The 26,053-nt window shown below is 38.8% G+C and overlaps 1 protein-coding gene across 1 annotated transcript in view; it reads left to right on the forward strand.

The window, feature by feature from the left end:
* The window catches only part of PREX1 (phosphatidylinositol-3,4,5-trisphosphate dependent Rac exchange factor 1), a 115,665-nt gene that overhangs the window by 38,154 nt on the left and 51,458 nt on the right, over nt 1-26,053 (forward strand). The window contains exons 6-13 of the mRNA XM_075167058.1: nt 1,080-1,241; nt 6,664-6,797; nt 10,213-10,328; nt 11,308-11,457; nt 14,951-15,098; nt 19,316-19,416; nt 23,154-23,257; nt 23,978-24,027. Coding sequence (XP_075023159.1) covers nt 1,080-1,241; nt 6,664-6,797; nt 10,213-10,328; nt 11,308-11,457; nt 14,951-15,098; nt 19,316-19,416; nt 23,154-23,257; nt 23,978-24,027 — 965 coding nt within the window. The remainder of the gene's footprint in view (nt 1-1,079; nt 1,242-6,663; nt 6,798-10,212; nt 10,329-11,307; nt 11,458-14,950; nt 15,099-19,315; nt 19,417-23,153; nt 23,258-23,977; nt 24,028-26,053) is intronic.

Here is a 26,053-nt window from a genome sequence, read left to right on the forward strand (position 1 = left end):
CTGCTCCAGGGGCTGCAGGGAAATCTCTGCTCCAGCACCTGGAGCACCTCCTCCCCGCCTTCCTCTCAGGCCTTGGTGCTCACAGGGCTGTTTCTCTCATGTTTTTCCTCTCTGCCCTGCCACGTTTTGCCCTTTCTTAAACATGTTTTCACAGAGACGCCACCGGCTTCTCCGATGGGCTCAGCCAGGTCCTGCTGTGGGTCTGTTGCAGATCCGGCTGGAACCGGCACGGGGCAGCCCCTCGCCTCTCCTCACAGAGGCCCCTGCAGCCCCCCTGCCAGCACCTGGGTACAGACACCCCATACCTGGGGCATCTGAGTTAGGAGAGGCATCTCACGGGAATCCCTCTTTGGTCAGTGGAAAGAGACGGGCTTCTCATGAGGGCAGTTCCACTCTTAGGTAAATCTGATTTGCACTTTGGTTGCATTTTTCTGGTGGTTATAGATCTAAACAACCTAGGTGCTAAAGCTTCATGTGAGTTGGGATTAATCTACACCTGATAATTTCTGTAAGTACTGGGGGGAGTGTACAGCCTAGCATTATTCCTGTAGGGCCATAGTTCACAGAAAACCCCACTTCCATAGCTCTACTGGTTCCTGATAAGGCCTGCTATGGGCAGAATGTTTATCTGATTGAAGAGGCCCGATCCAGCATCACTGAAATACTGGATGCACATCACTGGGGCTGGTATAGCATCTAGACCATGGCTAGGTCAACAGTATATCGCATGTCTTTGAAGTGGACAGTGTGTTTTTTATGTAATCTTTTAATTTATTTGGCCTTGGTTCACACTAGAAGCAAACATATGTGACACAGCAAAACGTTTTTGGCTTGAGCTCTCTTAATTTGGCATACTTAACATAAGTGATGGCTTCATTTATTTAGCAGCATTCATATAAAATGGCAACCCTGCACAGATGAAGAACAGAGAACAGCATTCTACAACAACATGCCCACAGCTTCTCTTTAATTTTGCAGTGGTTCTGGCATTTTCCTGTGGGATTGCAGACTAATGCTTGTGCCTTTCTGTGAGCCACTTCTAAGTTTACATTGCATGTTTTCTTTTCTTTTTTTTAAAGGAATTAGCTAAGAGGACTCCATCTAAGCATCCTGATCACCCAGCTGTCCAGAACGCATTGCAGGCAATGAAGACAGTCTGCACAAATATCAATGAGACCAAGAGACAGATGGAGAAACTGGAAGCCCTTGAACAGTTGCAGTCCCACATTGAAGGTTGGGAGGTATGATGTAGGACTAGAAAGCTCCCTGGAGGCAGTTTGCTACACAGTTTAATGGGCTGAAGTTTAGTGACTCATACTGTGTACGGGGATTTCTGTTTCTTACGTGATGTGTAAATGCTCTTGAAGGTGTGGGTGGCATCACTCTGACGAGTTTAGAACTTAGCGTTTATTTTGGGTGTGCAGGCTGCTGCTAAATTGAAGCAGAATAAATGGATTATGAAAAAAAGAAAGGTGTTAGAGCTAGAATGGACTGAAACTTCAAATGGGCAGATCTCATTTGAAAGACAAATAGGTCTAGAAGATGAAATCAGGACTGGTCTAAATAACAGAAGTTTCTCTTTCCATCCCTACAAACCTTTAGTTTTTCCAGGAGCTTTGAAAGTTAGCTTACTTAGCTTCATACAGATTTCCTGTATAAAAGGTAAAGGTTAGATTAGCAAGCATTAGATTAGAAAGCAACTGGTAATTTGTGTTTGCTCCAGTTAAGTTACTCATGGATGTGTTTCTAGTGATGTGTTTATCAGTAGGTCTATCTGTATAGGTAGAAGCATTTACTATGGAAGGGAGAAAAATAAGAGAGGGAGAAAACTAAAATGTGAAGCTTGGGGGAAGAGGGAATCTGGAAAAAGAGCCACTCAGTAGAAATACTGGGAAGTTAGGATGGTGTGCAAAGGGTTGGCAGCTTATCTTGTGATCATGTTAGTTGAGGTCCTTGAATCAGTGGAGCTGGAAGCCTCTGGGAGGTGCACCACAGGGAGTCAGTGGTGTTAAATGGTCTCATGGAGAGAATGGCGTCGGCGTTTAGTGAGACTGACATTTAAAATGTCGAGGCTGATCATTGCCAGCTGAGGCTTTCTTAGCTGAGGACATTTTGTTAGAGGTCATGTAAACTTCCTCATGTTCGGACTCTTGGGTGCTCTCCATGACTCTCTTTTGGGTTGTTTTTTATCTTTCGTGTATGTTTTAAACCTTGCTCATTTTTTCCCTGAAGGATGTTCTTGGCATCTAGCTAAAGACGTGAGAACAACCCAGATAGCCAGCTGTGTATTTTTTGGATAGCAAGCTCAGCAAACAAAGTCGTATAATGTTCTATATATCAAGACTTCTAGAAACAGTTAAAACCATTTCAGGTTCAATGCAACTCATGGGTCATCCAGACAAGAGGCATGGTTTGAACTCTGGAGCCTGAAGCATGACTATTGAAGTGTCCATGATGCCATAAATGAAGTGGCATCCAAACTTATTGCGGGTTTTTTTTAGGGTTTAACTTATCTACAGCAACATTCTCGGACTGAAAACCCTTTCAGATTTGTTTATATATACTGTTTTGTAACAAAGTCACCTAGGTCACTTAGCTCAAAATTTCAAAAAGGAAGAAGTGTTTTTCCTTCCCGGTAAAGTGTAGAACATATTAAAAGCAGGAAAACTAGCTTTATACATCACAGTGCCAATGCTCAACATGACACACACATGCCAATGCTCAACATGATGGCATTTTTTTCTTCTGTACCTGTAAAGAAGTTTGAAACTGATTGACAGTTTCCTATCTTGGGTTTCCACAGTGCTAGGGGTCTTGTAAATTATGACTCTAGAGCAAAGTGCTGTGTTTATAAACAGCTGCTTTTGGTTCTTTCAGATGTATTTCACAGTTTATTCCTAATGAGAAGGGCTCCTAATTTCTATCTATGGAAAGCTGCAATTGCTGAATTAAATAAATTTTTAGCTTAGCAGTAATATAAGCCACACAGCTGGCTGTAGGAGGAAGTCTGTAAGGCAAGTTTTTGCCTATTTTTAGTTTATCTGATGGCAATCTCTCCTATGAAATAGAAAATTTCCCTTCTCTGTTAGCATGGATATGGATTCTGAAACACTGGTGCCCTGTATATGCGATTATATACCATGCATGCTAATTTGACAAGGCCTACAGCTTCCAACTGTTTTAATCCAAGGCATCTAGATTGTCAAAAAGGAGTGAAGATCAGCTTACTTGTGACCAAATATTTTACAGTTATAAGGGATGTAGCCTGAATCTGGGGACTGTGCAAGCAGCCCAACATGAAGTTTGGCGTTTATTTGTTCACATTACTTGGAACAGGCTCCACCTTGTCTAATGTTTCTGTTTAACCAAGCCAGCAGTTTCACTGGTTTCTATGACTTTGCACTTCTTTCCAACATCCCAACGGACTATCGCTGGTCTGATCTTCATCCTATTGCCATCAGTGCCACCCTCAATATTTCCAACATGAAGAACAATCATTTTGCTTCTGCAGTGTCTCTTCTTCTTGCTCTTGAGAGTCATCTGTAACTTCACTAAGAGCAGTAGTTTTTTAGAGCATTTTCCTCAGTTCAACATTTTTTTTTCAACATCTCCACCCACCAGTGTGCGTCTCCCTCTCTAATAGAACTGTCGCTATCATACGCTGAGCATATACTGGCATCATCCTGTCAGTCACTTTCTGAGACAGATTATAATGAGGGGACATGTTAAAGTCGGCCAAGTCTGGGAAGCTGCTGAAGGCCTGCAGCTTAATCAGAGGTCTGCTCAGCAAAACGAGCTCTGCTCAGTTTCATTCTTTTGGAATGCACAGAATCCTTGTTAGATGTATGTTATGGATTAGTCTCAGGCAGGTCAATTTGATTCTGGTTAATCCTTCTGGGAAACAAAGACTCGTTTAAAAAAAAGGGGAAAGAAAAGTAGAGGATGCATGAGAAGACCAACTTTTATATACAATGTTTTTGTTTGCTTAGTGAAGAACAAGTTAATATGCTGTTTCTATTAATTCTATATTGATTTTTCTGTGGGGAGAGCTCCTCCTCATGAGTCCTTGTGAATTATTTTTACTGAACAATTGCTACATATCCCCAAATTCTCCCAGTCTGAAATGCATAGGGAAGCAAAACCGCCATCACGGAACAGCATGAGTTGTAAGATATGTGTTAGTGCTTAGGTAGATCAATCATTTTATAATTGTGTGTAATTTGCAATTCTACCAGCTATGATGTTTTCTTTTTCTTCCCGCTCCCCCGCAGCTTAGTCGCACTTAGAAAGGTGAGAAATCCTGTGTTGTCTCTGAAAACATCAAATAAATCTTTTTACTCTGTTTCTTACTATTGAAAAACCTCTCAAATTGGTATAAATGGGAAGTAGCTAGGTCAACAGCAAACAGGAAATGCATCAACAGTGTTTAGATACCATCATGATGGGTCCGATGGAAAAGTAAAGATTCTTAGATTTTAGGGCGAGAAGCAACCGTTGCAATCATTTGTTTTCACTTCCTGCACAAAATAGGCCAGATAATTTTACCCATTGATTCCTGTGTCGGTGAAAGATTGACTCCAATTGGTGATGTCACTGTGCTTATTGCTTTTGCTGTCTTTGGGTATCTTTCGGAAAATTAAGTACTTGATGTTGAGGTGCTCTGAAGCCTTGATTTCTCCATGGGCAAACCACATGAGGAGCATGCTTTTATGTTGTACAGTCAGTTGGTTTCTGTTCCTATTTGTGTATGTGCTAGTAGGCCTTTGGGGTCATAATTCTGAGATATAGTGATTTCTTCTGGAGATAGTAACAAGTCATTTTCAGAATAACAAGTGCTCATTTCTGGACATGTATTAACTCTTTCTATAGAATGATTCAGAAAATAAAAACATATCAGGACAGCAGATGGAACTATTGCATCTAGCTATTTCCTGCATCATTCTATCTGGAATGTATAGAAACACATATGTGGAACATACAAATTGGTGCTGCATACTTGGCAGCCTTTAAGGAATAGCTGCTTCCTTGTTACCTAAAAGCAAGACATGGACAGCACAACTGGCAAGGTTTGATTTAGAAAATGGTGTAATCAGAGCTTCATTCACACCTTTAGAATGACTGCATTGCATTTAGAAAGGCTGATTTCAGTTCAGTGATTTCCCCTGAATAGCATGATGGCAGCAGACTGTACCTTCTTCAAAAAAAAAAACCCAAACCAAAAAGCTAATCAGTCATGCAATGTCTAAAATCATTCAAACAAATCCTTCTGGGGTGACTTTCTAGATGGAGCTGGATTTCATGCCTGTGCACAGAGATGTCTTCAGTTTCTTTAAGTGGGATGAATTGTGTTTTACAAAATTCTTCTATTATATTTGAGTATAGGGTTAATGGACTTTTGGAAATCAAGCAGTGTTGTTGATAATGAGTGTCTTGCAATCCAAAGTCAGTTCTCTTTTCCAGCAAGACTCAAGGCAGTGGGTCATGTAATCTAATTTACTTCCTTATCTGCATGCTGACCATGGAAGGAAGTTACCATTATCCTAAGTTGTTCTTCCTTCCAACTCAAAGAGAAATGCAAAAACTAATATATGATCCTGAACTGGGTGGTAAATGTTTCCAATGCCTCAGGGCGTTTTTCTGAAAAGGGGCCTTTATTGATAGGATGCTCTTGTACCTTCGAAGTAATACTAGATCAAGGAATTTAAAGCTGGTGCCTAAGATTTAGCCAAACCATCTCGTTTGGTCAATGGAACAGCTCAGGAGTAGATTCCCAACTGTGTGCATTCAGAATGTGGGGCCACTTGGAGTTTGCCTGTCCTGAGAGCAACCTGGGACAGTCCTATAGTTGTTTTTTATTTGGGCCCAACTGCTTTGGTCCTAAAAGGCCCCATTTAAAGGACTGTATGATCACTTTTCCTAGGAATAATCTGAGTAACAGTTTGAGGAGTGAATGGTTTAGGGTGATCTACTGTGGTTTTCAGCTTTTGGGCATCCTCATAGGCTGAAGTGTCTTGAGCACCAAGCTCAGTTGTCTCTATGGCTGTCCAGTGCATATAATGGCTTGCACATAGCAGCTGGCACAGTGTCCAGGACCCAACCTCTGATTTTCATAGCTACGTTTCTAACTCGCATGTGTTTATTAGAACACCAGAAAGGAGAGCACCTGCGTATACTTCTAACAAAAGAGTTGGAGAGACATATTGCCACTGAGATGATTTTGCAGAGACATGGTTAATAGTGACGTATGTCACTATCAGAGCTACAATGTTGGGGAAATACCATTATTCTTTTATAAAGCATTCCTAAACCCACCACTTGTGATATTTGCAATGATAGCTCAGGGTATGAAGGGAAGACTAATGGTCTTGAGAGGCTCACAATACAGCTGCTTTGAGAGTGAAAGATTTCTTCAGGAAAAAGTCTCCTGGAGTTTAATAAGGAAGATTTATTGTAGTGTATGAGGACTCCAAAAAAATATTTGTAATCCAGAGAAAACATGATGTGTTTAGCCACATTAAGAAATTGAGGACTTCCTCCTTATGAGTGCATCAGTTATTTCACAGTTTAATGACATGCAGATAAAATAACGTTTTAGTAAAAATCCTTCATTGTGCACAGACACAAAACGTTAAAAATAAAGAATAGCTCTTTTCTATGTTTCAGGGGTCAAATCTGACAGATATCTGCACACAGCTCTTGCTCCAAGGGACTTTGTTAAAAATCTCAGCAGGAAATATCCAGGAGAGAATGTTCTTTCTATTCGATAATCTACTGGTCTATTGCAAGAGGAAATCCAGGTGAGTCCCTCTGTCTTTATGGTTTTATAATGGGACCATTCAGAAGTTTTCTAAGTAGAAAGTATAATCAATTACTGATCACTCACTGTATTCCTTGTTGCTCTGTAGGGCTGAGTCACAGGTGTGACTTTCCTCTGTTCTTGACTGTTGCTATTACTTAGACTATATGAGAAAGAAGTCACTATATGGTAGGATAAATATGCCAGACAGTAATGGGGTCCCCACCCTGCGAAGTGCGCAATCCAAAGACAGAAGTTGATACAGTGCAGAAAAAACACAGAGTGAGTTCTTACAGCTGGAAAGCTTCCCGGAGCAGATAGGTCTCCAGGAGTGATGTGAAGAAGGAGGCCTTGCCAACTTTTATTGTGAGGTTATTCCAAGCAGAAAAGGGTGACGTGAAAAATGATATAAAGCCAAGAAAGGGAAAGTGGAAGACTAAGAAAACATTAAATAGATGCAGGGCACAGAGGAGTGAGGAAGAGATGAAGACTAGCAAGTTGCTGTTCAGCATTTGCAGCCCACATGTTCTGTGCATTGTCTTCCTTTCTTATCTTAGTAACAATTTTTGCATCATTCCACCTTACAAAAGTTAAGCATTATTAACACCTACTGCTTATTATTAAAATAGCAGTTGGCAGTGTGGAGGGCAATTTGCTTTTGTAGCAATTATACTGTATTTCAGTTCTTAAGCTTTTCACCTTCACAGCTCCAGTCTCATTCTCATGGCTTGGTCTTTTCTGAATTTACAATGCGTTCTCTACACTCCAGCTTCTGCTCTTACTCCCTTTCCTGTAATATCCTCCCCCTTCTTCAAGTTCTACCTCTTTACAGGTGATTGCCAAGTAGAATGGCCAACCCAGTTAGAAATTCTCAAAAACCAGAGTGTTCTCTCCAAAGAAAATTCTTACATCTCAAAATTCGGGTTTATTTCCCAGTTTTTTGTTCAATGGAAATTTTGGAGCCATTAAGCCGGGAAAAAATAATTTCAGTAATGTTCAGACTTTTTGTGTGGATAATGCTGAAACTATACAAGATAAATACAAATTATTAGGTGAAATCTACATTAGAAATTATTAGAATGTAATATAAACATTTAAATTAAATTGAAAAAAATCTACAGAATTCAATCTTACGTGGTTTTTAATATTATCTAACTGAAGCATTCTGACTCTGCTGAAATGAAGCAAGAAAGATGAAACATTTCATTTTGATACTTTACCAGATTTGTCAAAATCCAAACTTCCATATGAAACAGAGTTCAGAAATCTGTGTGTCTTCTAACAGAAAACTATTCCTTACCAAAAAAAAAAAATCAATTTGATATCTAATCTTTTACTTCTTCAGAGCTGTTAGAAACTGGTTTTCTAGTCCCCTTTGTAGTTCAGGTTAGCCTAGCCCCTCCTGCGCTGTCCAGGCATTTTTCCCGGAATACTAAGATTTAGAAAACAAAATGTTCTACTGCTTTTTAAGCAACTCTCTGTTTTTGTACAGGAGATATTACTGAGCTACTCTGTAGTTTGGCTTGACTTTGGAGGAGGCTGCTGTAACACTTTGATTTTCCCAAAGGATTGATACTGTTTATCTTTTTCTAATAATGTAGCTTGAACTGATGAAATGTCCAGAATCTGATTTCCATTAAAGAGTAGAATATTTTATTAAGTCTTCTGGGAATTACCTAATGTAAAAGATATATTTAGGGATTGCTGAGCGACTTTAATTTTGGATATTTCTCCTGTCTAGCTGCTATTTATAATTAGTCCAGGATGGAAATGAATGCCTATCCAGTTATGCTGGTGTGATCATTTGGCCGGCTGCTTGACAAACAACTGACATGTTAGTGGGACACAGATTTTGGAGGGAAAAAAAAAAGAAACAACGACCAAAAAAAACCCAACAACCCGAAATCTGTCTGTGTCTGTTCCTAATTCGAAATTGAATGACTTGGTTCTTATCTCACTTATGCCGTGCTTATCTTGTAGAAATCACTGGAGTTTTTCTTGATTGAAAAGTGCAATCAGAATTCAGGCCCCAATCTTTGATAAGTAGTCAACAATGCAGCCATTTGAATTTGGTCATCATATCTTTTCACAACAGCATAAATTAGGAGTAGTATTGTTGAGGCCAATTTAAGATGTGTTTAGAATCAGAATTAGATCTGTGATTTTAGATCTAAGACTGCAATCTCATCTTTTGCAGAAGCTTAAGGAAGTCTGACAAACTGATGACATAGATTTTCAGGGCTGAGTATTGTTTTGTGTTTTTAGCAGGATCATAGACTGCTGTTTAAATTGGATCCTGATGTCAGGAACAGTATGTTTCATGTGGGGAAATGGGCTGAGTATTTAAAGGTTTCACTAAGGCTGCCAGGACGGCTTTTCTTTTGACTCCAATAGTCGTCTTTAGGAAATGATCTAATAGCTCCAAGATCTCAGCCCCTGTCAGTCTGATTGGATGTAAATATATGGTCATCACTAAAGGTATATTTGTGCCTAAAGCTAGTTGTAAAAGGAAAAATTGTTCAGAAGAACTTGGTGATTCTCCTCTCACCTCAGTTTATCATAGATATTTCACTTTGACAGAAATTTTTTCCCCAGCTGTTTTTTATTGCAATATTCCTTGAATCTTATGAGCTCCTGGCAAGTTGCCACAGCAATCCTTTCACTGTACAGAGTTTGGACACCTGCCATCTCAAATGAAGATCATTTGACCAGTTGTGTTTTGGTTCACATAGCAGGGTTGTTCTTAGATATTAAAGCTCAGCAGGTGTCAGTAGATAGTTTTAAACCTATTCTAGACATAAAAATCAGAACATAACTAGCAATGAAAAGTGCTTTCCTGAGATTTTTTATAAGACACTTCAACAGAGATACTATAAAGCTTATGGATAAGGATGTAAACTTTAGTGCAAAATCACCACAGCAGCACCTTCACAAATGCTGCATACAATGATATTTAACACAGATATGACAGACCATGTGACACTAGCCTCTTTACATGTTTCATTTCATATTTGAAACTTGGTACACATACCACATATTTATCAAAGCTTTAGGCAGACAAAGGAGGCACATGTAACATCGTGTCAGGTGATATTGCAGCTTTCATCCCAAAGCCACGTGCGGTTGAGTTGTGCTGGCATTTCAAACAGTTAGTCATCAAGAATGTAAATCTTGAAGGCATCCCAATCTTCACATAATCTTGCAAAATAAGCTTTTTATCGCTTACTGACACTGTTGTAAGCTTATCTTTGTGAGCTGATTGAGTATTCCAATTATTTAAAATCAGAGACATGGTCAAATACCACAAAACACTATATTGGAATCCTTTTTTAATAATCATATCTCAGATTGATTCATGCATATATATGTTACACTATTTGCTTATGTGTTGCTAACAGTCTAAATCCCAATTGCAGAGTTACTGGGAAAAAAACATCTAAACGAACAAAGTCAATCAACGGGTCCCTGTATATCTTCAGGGGCCGAATAAATACAGAAGTCATGGAGGTGGAGAATGTGGAAGATGGAACAGGTAAGAGACCAAATACTGTCTTTTAACAACACAGCAATCCAGATCTTGTGTTGAAAATTGGTACAAAAGTACTCGTCCATCTCCTTTAATGAAATCTGAGTAAGCTATGTAACTTCTGATGCCTTCGTATTAGACCAGCTTATGTAGTTGAAAGATGGACATATTTTCAGGCACTAGTCCTTCATTCTGAAATGACCTTATGGAGAGTTTGTGTACCCTGAAGCTTGTCTATTTTTTCTCCTAATCCAAGTTAATTTAGTAAAAGATACTTTATCTTCTTTCATTCTTTCTTTTCTTCCATCTTAAGCCATTACAGCTATAATAACAGAACTTCTGGATCTTCTTCTGATTTAGAATACTACCAAATATTAGTCTTAACATCAAATCAGTAGCATGGAATGTGGCCATGAACTAATATGGGAATGCAGTTGTGTTATGATTCTTGTGTTCTGACACAGGCAGGAAGACTGGATGGGTTTCTGATTTCATCCACAACAAAGGCCACACCAGCCCCTGCTCCTATTGTAATAAGTCAGAAATTAATATTATGTCCTTTAAACAGTTGACATTTAAAGATTTCCCATGTCCTATGGACAAAAATCCTCACAGTGCAAGAAGTTAGCGTGTCCCCAAAGTTCAGAACAAGTAACCTGAACAAACATTATAGACTTTTTCACTGATGTCATTGTATTTAAAACATTTTAGTTCTTCTGAGGTGAAATTGCAAATTGTCATTCTTGTGACTGAAACATTCAGTCAGTTGACAGCCTAGCCATGGATACTTGTATTAATATTTGTACTTCCAGAGGGGTAAGTAACAACCAGTCACACGGACAGTCAGCAAGACTGATGCATGAGGAACACCTCCAGAAATCAAGCTCTTCAAAGAAGAAAATTTTAATTGAAGTGTCCCACACTGATTTGATTAAAGTAGCAGGCCTTCTATTCACTGTGTGCATTGTGTTTTGGGTTTTTACAGCAGATTACCACAGCAACGGCTACACTGTGACAAATGGCTGGAAGATACACAACACAGCCAAAAACAAGTGGTTTGTCTGTATGGCCAAGACTGCAGAGGACAAACAGAAATGGCTGGATGCTATAATCAAGGAAAGGGAGCAGAGAGAGAGTAAGTGAATAATGTATTTTCTAATGCAATGAATGAACTTGTGTACAAAGGAGAAATGTATATGCATGTATAAGTATCTGAGAGAAAAAGAAAAGGTTGCAGTTTTTCCTCCATGGGCAAAATTAAAATCTATCCTTAATGACAAAGAAAATCAAGTGATTGAAAACAAATATTTCTGGATGTGTACCTTGGGGTTTTTATGGACTTGTGTCAGTATATTTATCAAATATTTTTATTTGCCACAGTCAGTTTCTTTGATGCATTGTATTACTGTGAAAAAATGACATTTAATCAATTTTAATTTTTTGTCTTTTGTCTGTAAATAAAATAAAATTGTATTTGTATTTATCAGTAAAAGGAAAGAAGAAAATCCAGCGTGCAGCCTTTTTCCCCAAGGCAACAACACAAACTCATTCTCACAAACTCGGCCTCCATGATCTTGAAATAAACAGAACAATTCATGGAGAAAAACTCCAGAAATATTACGCTTAGACTGAGAACAGTGACAAATGTATGCAGATGCTTGTCACTTTTATCTTTTCTTGCGGAATGAAACAAAAACTAAGCTTATCTTGAAACGGTGTTGTATAATAGAAGCAAGCTCACAAAGCTGTGAATCAGGGTGGGTGATAGAAGTTCTGAGTTCCTTTAAAAGTCAGAACTAGCTTTCACAAGTGAATCTGCTTCCCTGTTAGCTCAATGGGAAAAATAATAGCTGATTGCCAGAGGAAATTACACTTATTTTAAAACATTCTGTACCTGACTTTTAGAAGTGGTTCCCATCTCTGCACACGCAACTTCAGTAAAGATGTAATTGCTCATCTATGCTAATATTGAAAGAGGTCAGTCTGAAACCCTTTTTTAGTAGTGTGTTTTCAGAACTTGTACTTGCTAAGCAATAATGCTTTAGGTTTTTAAAGTATTTTAAGAAAATAACAGATCTGTCACTGAAGTTTAATGAAAGCAGAGAATCTAAATCCTTTAATGTCCTTTGAAATCCAAACCTTAATTTTTATGTTACATTGCTTTGCATCTAATCTGCTAAATACAATGCACATTGCAGTGTTATTTGTTATTTGTTATTGTTATAGAATATAAAACATTTCTAACATAACTTAGCATATATAAACCCCAATACACCTTTTGATAATAGCAAGGATACTACCTTCAAAATGTAGATTGGGCGTGGTGTAAATTCAAAAGAACTACCTGAAGGCAACAGAGAGAATCAGTTTTGTGGGGTTTTGTTGTTGTTGTCATTGTTTGGTTGGTTGGTTGGTTGGTTTGGTTTTTTGTTTGATTGGTTTTGGTTTTGTGTTTTTGGTGTTTTTTTGGTTTTGGTTAGGGTTGGGTTTGTTTTACCATTCTGAGCTGGTGATCTGTGCTCATTGGTGAGTTATGCATACCACTCTACTATAAGGATCCTGATCTTCCACATGATATATTTTCTTAATAAAATACACTTCTTGCCTCTTGCCCTCAGAGTGCTAAATCATATCTCTCAAAGATCCAGTGAGCCTCCATTTCACAGTGAGTTTTTGCTTTGTGAGGTTACTAGTGCTCTGCAGAATTTCCTGTGCAACAGGTAAAATGTAAGGAGAGAAAAGGTTCAATAAGAAGTAAAAAGACAGGACTAGAAAAACAGACCATGTATAAACAGGGATCTTGAGAATATGGGGAAGTGACTGAAATAAATATCAGGAAGGGAAAAGAACTATTCCTTAATAGAAAGTTTCTCAAAGTTTTCCATGCAGCATGGCTAGTAAGAGTGGGGTTTTTCTGATGCTTTTTGTCATATAGTTTTATGATGTGGTAGCCGATGACAGGCACTCGGGATAAGCATAGATATTCTGGCAGACATTCCAGGCTTTGTTGGAAAATCTCCTTTGGATCAGAGTATTTGCAAAGTCAGAGAGATATCAGTGTTTGGATTAGAAAGCTTGGTGAGATTCCCAATTCTGTAGGATGAGTTGGGTAGAATATGCATTCCAGTCTGCCATTTACATCAGAGCCTGGGGAATTCAGTGATGTAAGACCAGCAGGAAACATGTATACTATTACACAGGCTGTTTTCTATCACAAGTTCACGTTGCAAATTAGCCTCGGCTACACGTGTCAGCATTCGCATTGAATTGGATCACAGTACTGAGGGAAGAAGAGGATGGAAGAATAACGGCAATAAGCCTAACAGCGGATCTTTAGTCAGATATTGGACACATGAAAGAAATATGTATTTGAAAGACAAAATGTTGTGCATTTCTGGAACGTGCATTTCAAGCCTCTAAAACAAATGCATTAAGTATTTTCAAAAAGCTAGAAAGCAGCTCTGATGACACATGACTATTAATTCATTTCAGTATCTTACCATAAAGCAACAGGATTTATGTTCAGTTAGGGTGAACTGCTCTTCCTAAAGAATGTACAGTTTTCATTTTCTGGCCTTACACTGATCACTTAAATTCTGCCTAATGTCATTCTTTGTAAAAATTAGGCACTTAAATACAATTCAGGCTGCCTGTTTTCAAGCTAATCTTAGAGATGTCTAAGATCCGTGCCTCTGTTTTGGACTCCAGAGTTGCCTAGATTTGCAAGTTCTAGAATAACATAGCCAGAAACAAAACGATATGTTCAGGCTAGAAGAGACAAAACATCTGCAGCAGCAAAACAGCTTTTCTCACGTGCTGTCCTCCTAAAGCAATTTGCAGATCCAAAGGGAAGAGTGCCAGAAAGTGCCAGTTATGACAATAGTTGTAACATAGACACCTCTTGTTTTCAGAGATCATCCTCCTGACTGTAGCAATTTTCAAGTTAATGTGAGCTATGTGCAAACTCATACAAAGTGAATGTGAAATTTTCTCTATATTCAATTATCTATCATTCCATAAATCATTCAATATTTCTTTCATTGACTGGATAATATGATTGTCAAACTATATTTTTATCCTAGAGGTATTAGTAAATAGGCTAATTAAGAAAGGATGAGAAAATAATGTTCCTGTTTAGTTTTGATTTATTTAAGGATGTGAATTTGATTTCAGCAGTTTTGTATTTTTGGCTTCAAGTAATAGAACACTCAAAAAGTCATCTGCTTTTAGCTGCCTTGAACAAGTCTTATGCCGACAGTTATTTCAGGGTCAAAAGTGAAATTGCAACAGGAAATCAGTTTCAGAAGGTGTATGTTTTATCTTGCTTTGTTTGGAACTTCTCCATGTTCTGTAAATCGTTCTACTTTGTGTGATGCGATGTAACCATAAGTTTAAAGCTACTTTTTAAAATGGAGAAGAAAAGCTGCAAGCATCTTGTTGGTGCTAAACTCACCAATGACAGTTTTGTACTCAGATAAATAAATGACCCAATTACTTCCTTATTTGGAAAATAAGGCAGTTAATTTTTGTGTTTCTATCACTTTGTCTGTCTGGCCTCAGCTTTTGACTTTGAGCAAACACTTTATCTGATGTTGAGGATCTGAAGGAATTTCTGCTTTGTATTCCAGGTTTGAAACTGGGAATGGAGAGGGATGCATATGTCATGATTGCAGAGAAAGGAGAGAAGCTGTACCAAATGATGATGAGCAAGAAAGTGAATCTTATCAAAGACAGGAGGAGAAAATTAAGTACTGTTCCCAAGTGTTTTCTTGGCAAGTAAGTGGCATTTGAATTGAAAAGGCCCTTTCATACCAATTAAAAGAATGGTCTCTGGATTTTCTGGGTATGGCATTGTGAGGTCAGATCAGATGTGCTTTGATGCAGCTTAATTGAAAAGGCCATAACCCCCATTACAGTTGTGATTTATTAAAATTTAATCATTGATTTCTATTTTACGCCATACGCAGGCTGTATAGTGACAGCTCATTCTGTTGTACAGTAACTCATAACAGCTGTTTCAAATCAGCAAAAGGAATAAGAAAAAATACCTTAACTCCCACAAGCTCAGGGCTGTTGGTGGCCTAACCTGTATCCTCTTTTGTATACAAGCAAATGCTTACCAAGTGATGTTTAAATCCAGCAGAACTGTCCAAGTCTCAGGATTGAATTTAGAAGTTTCCTGTTTGTCCATGTAACAGACACGAATGAAATTTTGTGCATCAGGAGACCTGATGCATTTGTTGCAAGTATGGGGTTTTATTGGCTGGAAAAAAAATCTTTCACTCAGGCTAGATATTACAAAATAATTCTTAAGAATGACATGTATGAGGCAGTAGAAGAGAGACCCCATGGACGAATCAGATCAGAGATTAGATATGGTAGCGTGGGGCTGTTGCGGGGAAATGTCCTGCATAGCACACAGGGAGACACATTAGTTGACCTGAGAAGACTTTTCCGCCTCAGCTGTTTATGATTGAAATTATCAGCTCTGGGAGGAAAAAAAGTTCTGAGAGGCAGGTTATCCATTCATTTCCCTTCCCTCCCCCTGGTCTCTGTAACGGCAGCGTGCAGGCAGCATTCCTTGTGTACAGGGTGTGGAAATGATGCATTGTCTTTCTGCCTGACAGAAGGCAATCTGGTAGCTTAGGCTGGTGATATTTCAGCTCTAAAAGAAATTCTTGGTTTTTGGAGATTTGGTTGCTTTTTTCTTCTTCTCCCCCCCCGCCCCTCCTCCTCCCCCCGGTTGATCTTGCTGGATTCAAATTGAAAGCTTTAAGCTCTGATTTTGGAGGCATATACAGCATTTCCTATTTTCCATGCAACAAGAAGTACCAGATCAGAAACTTATGTTATTCCAGTGCTGATATATATGAGTCTGTGGTGGATTCCCTGATATTTTGCTTAGTCTCAAGTCTTACCTGCGATTTCCTGCTACTCCTTTTTCTTTTAAAATGTCTGTTTTCTTACATGCTCCATAATCCGTCCTGCTCATTGCCCTCAGTTTGCTTGACAGCCACCTGACACTCCAGTAGTGAGGACTTGACCTAACTTTGCCAATGGGTAACTGGGCCCAGACTGAGGTATCCTTGATCTCTGACAAAAGCATTATTTCTGCTAATGTTCCAGCCTTTCCCATAGAAAATAACTCTGCTGATATCTTTTCAACGGTCACTTGTTGGTACAGTCCTGGGCAACTCAGTTGAGTGCAACTCAATCAGTACAATCCAGTCATGACTCGCAGACTTTTCATATTATTCCTGGGGCTTCCCCTGAACAATGCATATTGGCTGTGACCTACTCGTTTTTTCAGATATTCCTGCCTAAGGGAGCCATTAATAACTGTGCTGAGATGTACTTAGTGGTCTTCTGCTACATGCAGCAGCTGAGAGTAACACTAAGGCTGCAAAAAATAATTTTTCTCTTGGCCTTTGGATATCAGATAGCATTTAAGAGATAAAATGTGTTTGCAGAAAAAAAAAGCATGAACTAATCCTAATATCTTCAGAAATATCACATGCATTTATTTATAAGGCTGTTTATTGAACTTAACTTCAGCAACTGACTTGCTTGAGTGCAAATCCATTTTCCTAACCACTCCTCAGGTGTACTGGCATTTAGGCACGTGACTATTGATACAATGGGAAAAATGTGTGTTGGTGCCAATATAAGTAAATTATATGCTTGCCATGCTTCTTTTCAGCACTGCACTAAATTGATTGCAAAACCTTGAACTGTATTGAGCTTGTAATAGAGAGGATCTATTAACCTCAGGAGATTCCAAACATATCTGATCAGATTGCACAAACTTGGACAGGTTGTTGGACAACTTGGACAGGTTTCCTGTGTATTTCTTGAGTAGAAACCCAGCTGTTCCAAGTTCCTTAATTTCAGAGGTATAGTTGGGAGATGGTGTCCTGACTTGCATGCCAGATGAGAGTGTGCTAGCACCGGGAAGTGAGGATACCCTCAGTTATACTGGAGAACTGCTTAGGACAAGATGAGGAAACAAATCAAGCTGTGCTTTGTCATCCACTTTTTGAGTTGATGCTTTTTTAGCAACAGTCCAGCATATTCCTAAAAAACCTCTTGGAATATTTCTGGATCATGCGCTTTTCAGTGCTTATAAAGCCTTCAGAGCAAATGAGTTCTGATTTTGCTTATGAATCAAATGCCACAGAAGTCTTAAAGTAGCTCTTAAGAAAACCATCCCATGGTTCCGAAGCTTCAGGACTGTGAGAGTAGCTAGCAGTTATTTTCCTTTTTCAGCTTGCAATTTCAAACTTTAAGACTGCCTTACACTTACAATCCAAATAAACTCCAGGGACGCAGTTCCAAATAAAAGCAGCAGGAAAGCTAACAGGGTAGCAGTGTTCTGCTAAAGTTTTGGGCAACTGTTTAAATGCTGTAAACTGCCATAGACCCATTGCACTTGATGGAAAAATATATAGCAACTGGGCATCTACCCTGGGTACTTAACATGATTACAGTCATTGGCCAGCATGTCTGTGATGGGGCACTCCACAGAATGTGTGTCTTGTATTCTCAGTAATGAGTGTGGAGAATCATTCTTACTTCTCCTCCCTCTGCAGTTTATATTCTGTTTCAGCTTTTAAATACTTCTAGAAAGAGTTCAGAATCACTGGGAAATTGAGCATGAGCTTTCCTTAGAGAGTCTGACTCATCACTACAGTTCTCTGGCTTTAGGAGTCCTACAAAACTGCTGGTTTCCATGGAATTCCCCTGGCATAGTTGAATAGATTCTGCTGCTTTTTTTACACTATGACAGTTACAGAGTAGCCCCTCAGCAAACTGAAGTTTTCAGTATTAAAGTTGTTGTTGTTATTCTAAAGGCAAAATGCAAATACTACCTACAACTTAGATGAGTCAGCTCTGATAAACATGAAGAGACTAAAAATAATTCATTTAGAGCCCATAAGTGGAAGCATGGATACTGGTTTTGATAAGCAGCAACCCTCTGCACATTGGCAAGCACCCAAGTGGTTTATTGAACTCAGATTTCCCATATGTTGCTCTACTTTCATATATTCTTTTTGTTCTTCTCTATGAATTTAACACATTTCTAGTATAATCGCTAATTAACCTGGCAAACAACTGAGCCCCCTAGGGCTTTGGCAGTGCTGTATTCATCAGGCTTGCCATGTCTGTTTTTCTGTACTTACTGTTTCTAATTGAGTAACATATCTATCCATTTTTGGCTTTTATTCTGCCCGTATGTGCAGCTCTGCCCCTCACCAGAGAGAGGTTTTGTTTCGTGCTGTATGAGCAGACAGACTTAGCACCTTTTGTCTATAAATTAGAAGCATCATTTATGTATCTGCCAGGCACCAACTCCAGTAAATGACCTTAAATTAACCTGTCAGTGGGACTTGTGCGCTCTCTCACTGCTCTGTGCTTGAATTCAGTAGGTTGAATCTTCTGTCCTAAGTCCTACTGTGATTCCATTAAAGCCAATGCAATTACACCACTGGGGGGGGTGGGACGGGCCAGAAATCAGACCCAGTGAAGAAAGGTGAGCATATGTAACTAAGTCAGACCACGAACACTGCCTGGAGGAATAGCTTGGATGGAAGTAGCTGTTTTCTCTACTGTCCAATATGTTGTTTTTAAGGTCATCAGTTAATCTTGCTTTCCTTTTCCCCCTTGGATGTCTGGATTGCTCAATAAAATAAGTATTTGCAGCATCTTTATAGATCCAGACAGGTCGTCTTTCCTTTTGTGTGCATGTTAATTATGATGAGCTAAGGGGAATGGTGGGAAAAGCCACGGATAGGAGATCTGGATCTTCTGCAGAGCATTTCCTCCAGAAACGTAGGAAATCGAGCCACCTAGTAGAGGTATCATCACTTACAACAGTTTTCACACTTGGTTCAAGGAGAGAGTCTCCCGTGGTTGGCTGATGACTTGCAGAGGCACGTGTCTGCTTATATTCAGAGCAAAAAAGCTAATTGTTTCTGTTCTGCTTCCCTTTGCAGTGAGTTTGTATCATGGCTCACAGAGATTGGAGAGATAAGCAAACCAGAGGAGGGGGTCAACCTGGGACAGGCACTATTGGAAAATGGAATCATTCATCATGGTAAGTGCTCCATGCCATAAAGAGATGTCAGGTTTCAGTAATGCCCTGGAAATGAGGGTGGAAAACTGACTGCAGCTGCTCACATGATGTTCAAATACTTTCCTGTACCATATCCATCAAATCCTCAAAATGTTTAATGACTTTTAGGATTAATGAGATTAATGAGGGCATATTTATGTCATGAAAACAGGACTTGTTGCGTGTCCTGAAAGTGTTTATGCCTGCAGTTGCTTGATTTCTCTGCAAGATCTTTGTTGCACACTATATCAGGTGTATATTCCTTTGTACTTTGTGTGTTTGAAAATCTGTAGTGATCAATAAATACGGCTTTCCATATGAGACATCAGCAGTACAGAGGATAGTCGAGCAGTGCTCTTTCAGAATGGGGCACTGGTACGAACAGAGTGAGGGACTCCAGATGATGGGTCATTCTTTCTAATGAGACTCTTTGTCATAAAGAAAAGAGATGATGGAGGGTTTGTTGTGGGATTTGTTCTTTCCAGCTCATTTGGCAAGAATGTCTCTCTTTAAAATAGCGATGCACCATATTTCTTCATCATACCCAGCGGATGACCTTGAAGTGTTGTGATGAGGGGTATTTTAGAAGAGTAGGATAGTGCATACAAAAGTGCTGCATGACCAAAGTAGCACAAGGTGCTTGTTCGAAAATTTTCTGTGCTATCTGCATTTCTGCTAAAATAAGGTCTTTCTCCAGATTATGTCCTTTAAATCCAGGTTTGTCCTGCTGTTTCCTATTATTTTCATGTTACGTTACGTAGACAGAACAACATAGTCCTATTCTAGTTAAACAGCAAATGCCCCAATTTCAACTTTCAGGGGAGTTTAGCTGCAAAATGCACATCAAAGGAATAAGTGTATAGGTCTGAAGTCACCAATGGTCTACATTTCCATACAATCTCTTGGAAACCAATTTAAATAGGGGAGCCATTTAATTAGGCTAGTCTTGCTTTAATCTCTTGGTAACTTAGCTCCACAAACTCGTCTTTCAGGTGACAGTAACACTGTTAAGAAATTATGTCTGTTCTCTTCTTTTAATTAACACATAGAGAAATTTAATATGAGCAGTACCATAATCTTTCATGCACATACACTTCCACCTCCAGGTACCAAGACATACTTTTAGGCACATTCAGACTTTGAAGGGCTTTGAGCATGAGCTCAAAAGCACTGAACGCTTTTGAGTACTTGACCCTAACTGTGGCTTTGGAGAACTGAAACACTCTGGCTCCAATGTGTAGGGATCCTCCTTTGGATGAAGAATGCTCTTTTGCACTCACACCCTTACTTGCCTACATTCTGAATATGTACGCTTGCACTGTTTGTGCAAAAAGCTCTCCTGAGACTTGTTTTCATGATGACTGTTTACCTTGCCGTAACTTCATACTTTGACACTTTCAGCAGTGTCCTTCTATTCTAAACAGAAATTTACAGCTCAAAGAAAGTTGTGCTGTTATATCTACTGCTCCCCTTATTCAAATGCCCCGAGTAAGATGCATCTGATTTGGTTTTAATGTTACTTTTAGTTAGAGTTCCTGATGTTAGTGTCTCCAGTGACAGTTATTGCTAGACATTGGAAGGTATTTGCAATGCTACGTTTACTTAAGGAAATATCCCTTGAGATTTTGATAAATCATTAGACATGAAAGTATCCCATTATGTGTCTCCTAATGTAGCAAGAACCTAAAACTTAAGCACCGTAATGAAGCATCCTATTCGACATTAGGCAATGTCTTTTATCTTTTGTTTTCACTTGGCATAACATTACTGTCAGGTGAAAACTGCTGATCTCTCAGCCTGCCTGAGAAGCAGGGCCATAGAAGATTGCTAAATGCTGAGCTCTGTGCTAAGTGCTGAGTTCTGTGTGTTTTATCACTCAATTTCCTCTGTATCTTCTCTAATTCTGGCTATTTTATCTGCTGATGTGGAAGTTCTGGTACCTGTCACAGAGAACAGAAGTGATCAGAACCTGATCTGCTGTGTGCCAGACACAAAAGACGCTTTCTGCAGACTCGATTCTCAATTGGATGTAGAAATACAAAATGCAGAGCATGCAGACACTCAATAGTTTACACAGCTTAGAGATTCCACTGTATACAAAAGGATATACACCAGATCCTGCAAACTTTGTTTTACTCTGTGAAATTAAGGAAAAATATCACCAAAAGCAGGAATCTTAATTAAATATTCATAGACAAGGATGCGCTATGTAATGCGGGAAGGTCTTAAGAATTTCTGGTCTCTGCCTTCTAGACAATCATCCTGCCCGCTCTGCAAGGGGCAGACTAAATATCAAACTGAGTCCTGGTACTTCTGAGTCTGCCTCATCCAGTTTTATTATCTTCAGTCATCCAGTGCAATCAGTTTTCTCAGGTTAATCAAACTCAGGCTAAAATGCATCTTAAATAGTGTAAATCCATATTTTCTCTCAGTTCATCAAATGCTGTGCCTACACTGTGAAATACTGCATCCAAAATATTAAAGGGTGCTCTAGCACGAACATCTGTCCATGGTTTTGTTACATTGGCAAAGGAAGGGAAGATTTACAGTGACTAAGCTACCCTACTTTACCTGCTGTCTGCTTTGGTTGCTCTTCTCTAGATTTCCTCCTCCTTCTCTACATGGTTGTAACTGTTCTCCATTAAATTAAGCTGTGAACAATGGCATTTCTATACTACGTATTGTAAAATCTGGAAGATATGTTATAACTTATTTTGAATTTGAACAATCGTTGGCACTTTTTACTTTTAATTACTACTTATTTACTAATCAGTGAAACAAATAATTTCTACTAGTTACTGAAGTACTATCTTCAGTATGAGGGTTTCCCACCTCTATTGAAATAGTTTACCTTAGAATAGAGACAGGATAAACCTACATATAACTGGATATAGACTTCAATCCTTTTCCAATTTGGTGCATTGGATAAATCTGTTTGAAACTGGGCACGGTTTTTAACTCTTTTCTGATTTTGACCAATGCTTCTTTTGAAAAGGTTCCTTGTCACACTAAAATATCTTTTGTGTCCGTGTCTTTAAAGCCTATCAGCCTAGCATTACCCAGTAAGATTTTAACTGCCCTACTGTGGAATGGCTATTCTGGGTGAAAAAGCAGTCCCTCAAAAATACTATTTAATTTTTAGAAGGAACTCATTACTTACACAAGAATATACATAATATTCATATGAATATACAGAAATATAGAATATTATAATATTCTATATAGAATAGAAATATAGAGGAATATACAATAACTATAGAAGAATACCTCTAACAGCTGTAATTCCTCCCACCAGTATGCTTTCTGCTTTTGGAGTTGCAGAACTTTGGGCAACTGCAAAAATGACTTCAGTGCTCTGTTAACTGTTGTGGGAATTCGCAGGCACTGTGTTCAAAACTTATCGAAAAAAGTCAGATGGTCCCAATTACCTTCACTAGGACTGTTTCCAAAGCCTTAAATAAATTGAATCTAGTGTAAAAGGAAGAAATTTCAATTTTATTGGAGCTGCAGTGTTTTATAAAACTGCTTTTGTTGGTGGACCTATGCAGAAGTGCACATAAGCATATATATACACAATAAGGGGAAATTTGAAGAGCTGAGTCCTCTCTTCAGAAAGTGGTAGATACCAGGAAATCCTTAGGTGTAGATGTACCAACTGACCTATGAAGAACATGGCAGGAGAGAAAAGACTAATTTTAATTATCATACTGATGTTTTAGTTTCAGATAAGCACCAGTTTAAGAATGAGCAGGTGATGTACAGATTTCGCTATGATGATGGAACGTACAAGCCAAGAAGTGAATTGGAAGACATCATGTCCAAGGTTTGTATTATCATTCTTGGTTGGAACCTTGTGTGATTTGCATAAAAGCCATCAGAAGACTTTGCTCTACCTCTAAATGTCGTTGACCTGTTGTATAGGAAATCCCTAAAGCTGTTTATCTTTGTTGTATTAAGCTATCCATCCTAATGCCATAGGAGACAGTCGCTGTAGGGAGAGGAAGCAGAGCTTAGCAATAAATAACAATATGGTTGTGACTGCACCCAAGACTGCTGATTACGATCCTAATATAGTAACAAAAGGTCTAAAAGAAAACAGTAGGCCATAATACAGCACATCTGCTGAAAATCTGGGCATTATGGTTCAGGGAGATAGAAGAGATCAATATTTAACTGCTGTTCCTGATAATTGTATGTCAAATGAGTTCTGTTGATCCCATATCTGCCCGTATACCTTTTAATAAATTGAATTTCTTCTTATGGACATCAGTTCATGGGTTAATTGTTAGGAAGGATTAATGGAGAAAATGTTGGAATGGAGGTGATTAGAGATGAAAGAATAGATTTTTTTGACTTCTGGAGGCAGGGAAAGAAGAAAGAATGTTTGACAGAGAGGATAAGGGAACTGTTTTGAAAAACAGTTAATCAATAGATAATTCCAGCTGAGTAGAGACATCAGTGTCCAGGTTTTGCTAGCTTTAGCTAGTCAGTGTTTCTTTGAAAAGGAAGAAACTGATAATACCATGCGTCTTTCCTTCTTCAGGGTGTGAGGCTCTACTGCCGACTACACTGCCTATATACTCCAGTGGTAAAGTAAGTTCACCTTCACGATCCCCTTGTATATATTATCTGGCTTTCTTAAAAGGATGACATGTTACTATTGAAATCTTTCGTCTTTCTTATTATAAACAGTAATTTTCTGCATTTTCTTGGCTCTTTTACTACCCTTGTATCTCCACAGTTTAGATCTGTAGTTGTACTGCTGCTGGAGGATGTTGGAACTGGATTCTGGGAGAGTGAAAGGCTGGTGTTACAGTCTTCATGACATTTGCTTCCTCTATCAGTTCATGAGAGCTGTTAGCATGGCACAAGTTTACTTGTTTACTCTGGCATTTTCTGTGAGTTAAAGTGGGTGTGATTAATAAGTGACTACTGATTTAGGGTAGATTGTGCAGTGTGATTGTAGCTGCTGTATTATTTGGGTTATAGAAAATGTAAACAAATGCTAAAGTGATGTAAACAGATTCCAACGTGATGCTAGGATTCTTTCATTCAAAGCACCCTAAACAAACAAAACCCAATCTGAAGTGGAATAAAATCTGAAGCTGTAATTTGAAAAAACCTTGAAAATTTTGGGTGGAATCTTCAGAACTTAGCTCTGTATAAATAAATGCTAAAGAATCGAGATAATCTGCAAGCGCTAGTTAACTCTTTTCCCAGATCCCAGGAGATGATTTTCAGATGTTGTTGCCTTACTATGATATCAGATGAACATTTCTGGCCTATAATGGAAACCAGCCTGAGCCATGTAGGTGTCTGTTTAGGTGTTTATGATTGAAAATTAGGCATTTTCACTTAGGGGAACTTAATTTTTACATACAAAAAACTGATGAGGAAGGAAAAAACCTCTGGTGGTCATGGCTGGAGTCCCAAATTCAACAAAACTGACCTCTTGTTCCTGAGTTGTACAACAGATGTTTCACAGAGAGATGCCATTGTCATGCTAAAAGGAGCAGCAAAGATAGTTACAGTTCATCAGTCATAAATTTGCCTAATTAGATCTCTGTTTTTTTCCCAGAATAGCTGTTCTACAGTAGTGCAGATTTAAGTTAGCCTAAAGGGTATGGAGAGAGCAGAAAAGCGTGATGCAGCCCTTGGTAGGCAAAATGGTGATGTATATGCATGTGTGTATTTGCACATACAAATTTCGCTCTTTAAGATGGCAATTCACATGCAGAGTAGAAATAATAGTAAGTGAAGCTCAAAAAATTTCACTGACCTCAGGGTACCCACAAACTAAAAGGAATGTAGTCTTATACTTTGGGGTATCAACAAGGACAAAATAACTACCACTGCATCTGTCTTGTGGTGTTTTATCTATGTGCCATTTTTGTAATAGAATCCCAGCTGGAGAATCTTCTAATATCGGGATTAATCTGTGTTAGTGACAGCACGAATCTAAACTGTGTATGAACAGTGAAAAATAGCAGACTCAGAAGTTTTAGGATCCTTCTGGGTAGACTCAACATTCTCAGTATGCTCAGGTTCTTCTTTCCGCTGTTCTCTTTCCTACTCACTCTTCCTTTTATTTCCCAGTTAGAAAACTGAATCTCCTAGGCTGTTATCCTTTCATGTCTTCTTATCACGTCTTTTTGCCTCTGACAAGCCTAATGTTAGCCTAAAGGAGCTAGCTTTTAGCCAAGTTAGTTGTGCAAAGCCTATTACTTTCTGCTATGCCTTTGGACCACTGCTTTATCTGTCATCTTCAGACTGCTGATCCCTGCAATCATGCTAGCCAGGTTGATAAGGCCTGCTTTTCTGTTGCAACCTTCCTTCTAGGAAATCAGCAAAACTGCTTGGAGTAGCAAGGGCATGTGCCAAAAGAATCTGGAGGAATCATGAAGTTCAAAATTCAGTTATTTTGTTGACAACCTTGGAATGTAATTTTGCTCAGTTGTCTTCCCTGGAAACCTGGCAGTTTCCATGTAGCCTTTGCCTTTATAATTTTCTTTAGGTAAACTCTGACGCTGATGTACTTTGAGGACAAAATGATAATACCCCACTGGAAACAAAGCATGCTACTTTGGGGGATGATACATAAAAAGTGAAACATTTTGAA

Source organism: Calonectris borealis, chromosome 17, assembly GCF_964195595.1.
Source record: "Calonectris borealis chromosome 17, bCalBor7.hap1.2, whole genome shotgun sequence".
NCBI classification, from domain to species: domain Eukaryota; kingdom Metazoa; phylum Chordata; class Aves; order Procellariiformes; family Procellariidae; genus Calonectris; species Calonectris borealis.